We start from the raw sequence: 5,281 nt of genomic DNA on the forward strand, positions 1-5,281 counted from the left end.
CCGTAGAAGTACTCCAGACGAAGGGATGCGTTTGTATTTCTTGCGTGGCTATGAGCATGGTTAGTGTATCGTGAGCGATGACGTCGTACTGGTGTCTGTGGTGCAGCGTTCTCCATTGTTGCACGGAATGCGATTTTGAAAAGTGAAAAAAATGGGCGCGAAGATCGCCCAACTGCAACCTTCTAGAATATTCGATCCAATTCAACTTCAAGCACGGCAGATTCGAAATGCTACTTGGCACATTGTTGGGTAGTGGAGTCATTTCCATTGGTAGCATGGTACATTTCAAAGTGTGTTGCGGCACTAAGTGTCAATTCTATTGGTCACAAGGCCAAATGAATGGACACATCGCCCTTTCGAATGAGCGCCAAGCCAAGAACGTTGAAAAAAGTCCCAACTCAATAGAAAAAAGGTGTACTATTCACGTTAAAGCCATACTGTAGGATGATGAGTCCTATTAATTTATTGGACGTTTGGTCCCAGATATATACATATTGTAGTAGTTAGTAGTATTGTGAGGTTTTTCACCCCAAAGTTTCCAATATTGTACTGTGTCAATCGAGCAAAAAGCAGTATGATTGGCTAAAAAGGATAATGTGAAGGTTGAGAGCTAAAAATCTTAGGGCTCCTCTGGATACCACGAATTATGGCATAAAATGACGAAAATCTCCATAAAATGGTGAAATGACAAAGTCGCGATTTTGTTTCGTCTGGATACCACAAAATCCAAAGGAAATATTACAAAACTATATATAGCTAGAAAGTTCACGAATTATGGCATAAAAAAATGGACCAAAATGGTCAATTTCTCATGTAAAGACAGTCCATATTTATAACACTTCAACATCAATGTTCTGCCAAACCGGCGCATTTCGAAAACCGCAGCAACCATACAGCACACAGATGGGCCTTTGGACCACCACGTTGGACGAGATCGTGCAGCAGTACACCATACATACTAGTACGCATCACGGGACATTCGAAATGTCTCCTCGAAGGCATCTTCGTTTCCTTGCAGTATTTCAGCAACCCACAAAGCCCCCGACAAGATGGAGACCCGCGTTGACTTCTTCAAGAGGTAGGCGGAGTAGTGGTAGACCAGGTATGACATCAACATCATGCGACGCCGCTTGAGGCGCCGCCGACGAAGCAGCATCATCATGGTCGTGAGCATCGTTTTGGCGCGCAAGTTTGAATCGGATGAAACGTAAGTGATGTTTGGTATCCAGACGGTTTCACCATCTCTTCTTTTTGTATTGCGTCTGTATATTGGACAAATTTTGTAAAATCTGATTTCGAGTTTTGGCATATTTTTATGGCGTGGTATCCAGAGCTAAACCTCATAAACTTGATTGAATATCATATTTCAAAGGTACATCGATAGATTTTTGAAAATCCACAAACCAACCGCCCACAGTATTTGGAGTAATTATACGATATATGATGCCTTGTATTGAATCATGAGACAGCAAGTTGCCGTTCAATCGTACAGAAGCTATGTCTTAACGCAGAGTACAAGTGAATTCGCTATAAACGTCCAAATTTCGCATGGTTTGGCTAATCTTTAATATTGAATCACACTGGAGTTCTGTTTGGCTGAATATACTTGTCCTTTCGAGCCAATCAAATCAGGAAATTTGTCCCAAATCCACAATACGAAGTACTTCACAAAAGCCCCATTTTTCGCGATCCACTAAAGATTGTATGGCCCAAGTACTGTTGTACTGTACAAATGTAGCACGGGTATCAGTCTAGTCTTTGATGTAAAGAACTCGTGAATATTGCCACACTTGACAGAGTTTTGATGTGTTGCCATTTTGTAGACTTGAAATCAATATCGTGGAGCCGCCACAATTTTCTTCATGGGTCTGCACCCAATCATATTGCCTGAATTCTACAGGAACGAAATTGATTGGTATTGTGCATTTCGCGCCCAAATTTGTGATGTCGCCAAATACTGTACTACAAGTCTGCCATGTAAATATTCGTGGTACATTCTAACGTCATATCGTTGCTTTGCCTCAACTCGGTCGTACTCGTCGGATGGTACCGGTAATGGTAACTGACATGAACACATGCTTTCACGGCTAAAAATGTACTTACAGTTAGTATGTACCATGCACCAAGAAATGTACTGTTGATGTCATAATTGTAGTGTCAAGTGACATTTGTAAGCGAACATTGAAATGTTAATTATTCCAGTGAACATCAGAACGGGTATTTCACGTCTGCACTATCTCCTCCGCCCACAGGACGAATATGACGCTTCAATACAGTATACCTTATATGGTAGATTCATGTCATATCCACCACACATAGGACTATTCGTGTTCAATTTGGTTCACTGAATCAGGAGCCTTTGATATCGACCCGAAACTCTTACATGCCGCCCAAACGTACCGGTACAATGTAGCATTCGCATCCAGTTGATCTAATTTACAGCTTGTACAAACTATACAAAGATTATGTGGTTTTGGCTCGGCCCTATGAAATGATTGGATTGGTAGACATTCGACACGGCGTGTGATTTGATTGGCTTAGGGCATCCCCAATGGTGCGACAGTATCTACCAGAAACGGCATATTATTACCCGAGCCGGCAAATCGGCCATTTTTGCCGCTTTGTGAACACCGAACGGTAAAATACAGGAACCAATCATTGACTACTAATTGAAGTAATTTCACCAATCAATTGCAAGCATGGATATCTCGGTAGTTAGATGCTCTCAGAATCACGGTTGGTTCGAGCAAATGCAGCGCAATTGATATTGGAGTTGCCTCCTTTGACTACTGTACCCTACTGCCTGGGTTGAGTGACATTGCTCATGAGCATTTTTTATACCTTTCGAGGGCAACAAGTGGGCAAATGGACCCTCCATCAAACTCAGAGATAGCTGGTTTTCCGCGAAATCTATTGGAGTAGAGACATGCAGGTTGAAATTCACAGTTCAACATGAACTCTAGTCAATATCACTATGTACGATGGGATTACTTGAGCGTAGGACCCAATTTGTTGTCAATATCGTTGTGTCACCATAACCGGATGACCCTGTTGGGCGGATGATTTGCCGTTTTCACCGTTGGGAAAGCAAAAAAGAAAAATGCAGTAAACGTCAACATACAGTCTGATTATACCGTCACACCATTGGGGATGCCCTTAGGCGGTTCTTTCCCCCATTCTCGTAAGACATTCGCTTCTGCTGAGGACTCCAGTGTCGAATCGATTTGACAATAAAATTGTTTATGTGTTTATTCTAATAGCCAACCAGATTGCAGGAAATCACCACCGACCACCAAGTGATGAATGTGTGGAACTTCAACTACCCACAGAACACCTTTTTACGTACAAAATTCACAGTAGTTACAAACAATCGATGGATAAGTTATTTGGTGATTCAGCAGTAACACAACGGCCTATCCGGATATTCGTACCGGATAACGTTCACGAATCACATCGTTTTTATTACGAGGGAATTGTATGCAATTTAAAAAACGGTTGGAATATATTATATTTTTATTACATACAATACCCAAGTCATAAAATCAAATTCAAAGAATTCGACATTCTTGACGTACTTGCGCGCGTCATAAAACCCTCGAGCGTCATTTTTTGAAACTGGACCAAAGTGACCGACCATCATGACTGCGTTGCCGCCTTCCGCGTTGGCGTGGCCCGTCCCGTCTGACATTGATGTGAGCGACTCCATCACGCCCGCGCACATCGGAGAGATCGCCAAGGCCGCTGGTTTGGTACGTCTTGCCCGTATGACGACGACTCACGCGTCAGGAAATGTCCAGATGGAAGACGAGATCGTGTACTACGGCACGACCAAAGCCAAGGTCCAGTTGTCGGTGCGCGATCGCTTGGCAGGAGTCACGGACGGCGCGTATGTGGTCGTGACGGGCATCACGCCGACCCCACTCGGAGAAGGCAAGTCCACCACGACAATCGGGTACGTTCACTGCTCCCACAGACCCTCCCCCCCTCTCCTCGTTCCTTCTGTTTCATGATTGTGATGGTGGTAGGTTGGCACAAGCGTTGGGTGCCCACTTGAACAAGAAGTCGTTTGCGTGCATTCGTCAAGTAAGCGCACAACATGTGGCCCTTCCTTCTCATCATGACATCGTCGTGCTCAATGCGACGATGATACGTAGCCGTCGCAAGGTCCGACGTTCGGTATCAAGGGTGGCGCCGCGGGCGGCGGATACGCGCAAGTGGTGCCCATGGACGAGTTCAACTTGCACATGACGGGCGACATCCACGCCATCACGGCCGCCAACAACCTCGTATGACGCGTCAATCTAACACTATTTGCATACGCATGACGCTAAATGGTGTAGGTGGCGGCTGCAATCGACGCGCGCATGTTCCACGAGTCGACCCAGTCCGACAAGGTACGTTCTCTCTGTTGCAGTGTACTAGTACAACGTAAATGTGATATATTGGCCCCAATCCCAATATATATATATACCTGCGAATATATATATATATATATATTGTGCTTTGAGCCCCAATGTGATTCTCCACATCCATTGATCAATGCCAGACCTTGGAAATTTCATACAAAACCAAGTTTAAGAGGTTATCTTTGTGACTGCAATGCATCAATCAATCTTTTTAGCCAATCATATTGCTACCTCCATTCTTTATAGCCAATCATACTCGTTTGCTCGATTAATTGGCGGTTTCATCAATTCCCCCAAGTAGGCACATTCGACTGAAAAGCACCATATAACACGTGTAAAACTCGAAGACCTGTCAATCACACGAGTTCCAGTCATACACTATTTAAAGTTACACACTCTTTAGAGTCACACACTATTTTCGAAGATTTCGATGTGCGATCGGATTGAAATTCAGTGTTGTTCCTCGTCTTCTGCCCATTCGTTTCTGTTGTTGGTCGAGTTTGGAAACAATATGAAATATAAAATAATTTTTTTTTTGGCCCCAACCCAACATATATATATATATAATTTGGTATATATTAATATATATATATATAATTTGGTATATATTTGATATGCAGGCGCTATTCAACCGCCTGTGCCCTGTAAAGAAAGATGGATCGCGGACGTTTGCAGCGGTCATGGAGCGTCGGCTGCGAAAGTTGGGCATCCTCAAAACCAACCCCAACGACCTCACCGACGACGAACGCAAACAATTTGCTCGCCTCGACATTGACCCTTCCACTATTACCTGGTATATATATATATATCTTTTTATCTATCTATATATATATATATCATTTTATCTATATATATATCATTTTATCTATCTATCT

General features: G+C 43.2%; 1 protein-coding gene across 1 annotated transcript in view; it reads left to right on the forward strand.

Annotated features, from left to right (window-relative positions):
- Nucleotides 1-3,594: 3,594 nt before the first annotated feature.
- Nucleotides 3,595-5,281, forward strand: part of H257_14744 (hypothetical protein) — a 7,187-nt gene continuing 5,500 nt past the window's right edge. Inside the window, exons 1-6 of the mRNA XM_009842630.1 lie at nucleotides 3,595-3,749; nucleotides 3,798-3,952; nucleotides 4,026-4,083; nucleotides 4,155-4,286; nucleotides 4,341-4,394; nucleotides 5,027-5,199. Of these exons, the coding sequence (XP_009840932.1) occupies nucleotides 3,639-3,749; nucleotides 3,798-3,952; nucleotides 4,026-4,083; nucleotides 4,155-4,286; nucleotides 4,341-4,394; nucleotides 5,027-5,199 (683 nt within the window). The 5' untranslated portion in view covers nucleotides 3,595-3,638. The remainder of the gene's footprint in view (nucleotides 3,750-3,797; nucleotides 3,953-4,025; nucleotides 4,084-4,154; nucleotides 4,287-4,340; nucleotides 4,395-5,026; nucleotides 5,200-5,281) is intronic.

This window comes from Aphanomyces astaci (assembly GCF_000520075.1).
Source record: "Aphanomyces astaci strain APO3 unplaced genomic scaffold supercont1.61, whole genome shotgun sequence".
Lineage (NCBI taxonomy): Eukaryota > Oomycota > Saprolegniomycetes > Saprolegniales > Verrucalvaceae > Aphanomyces > Aphanomyces astaci.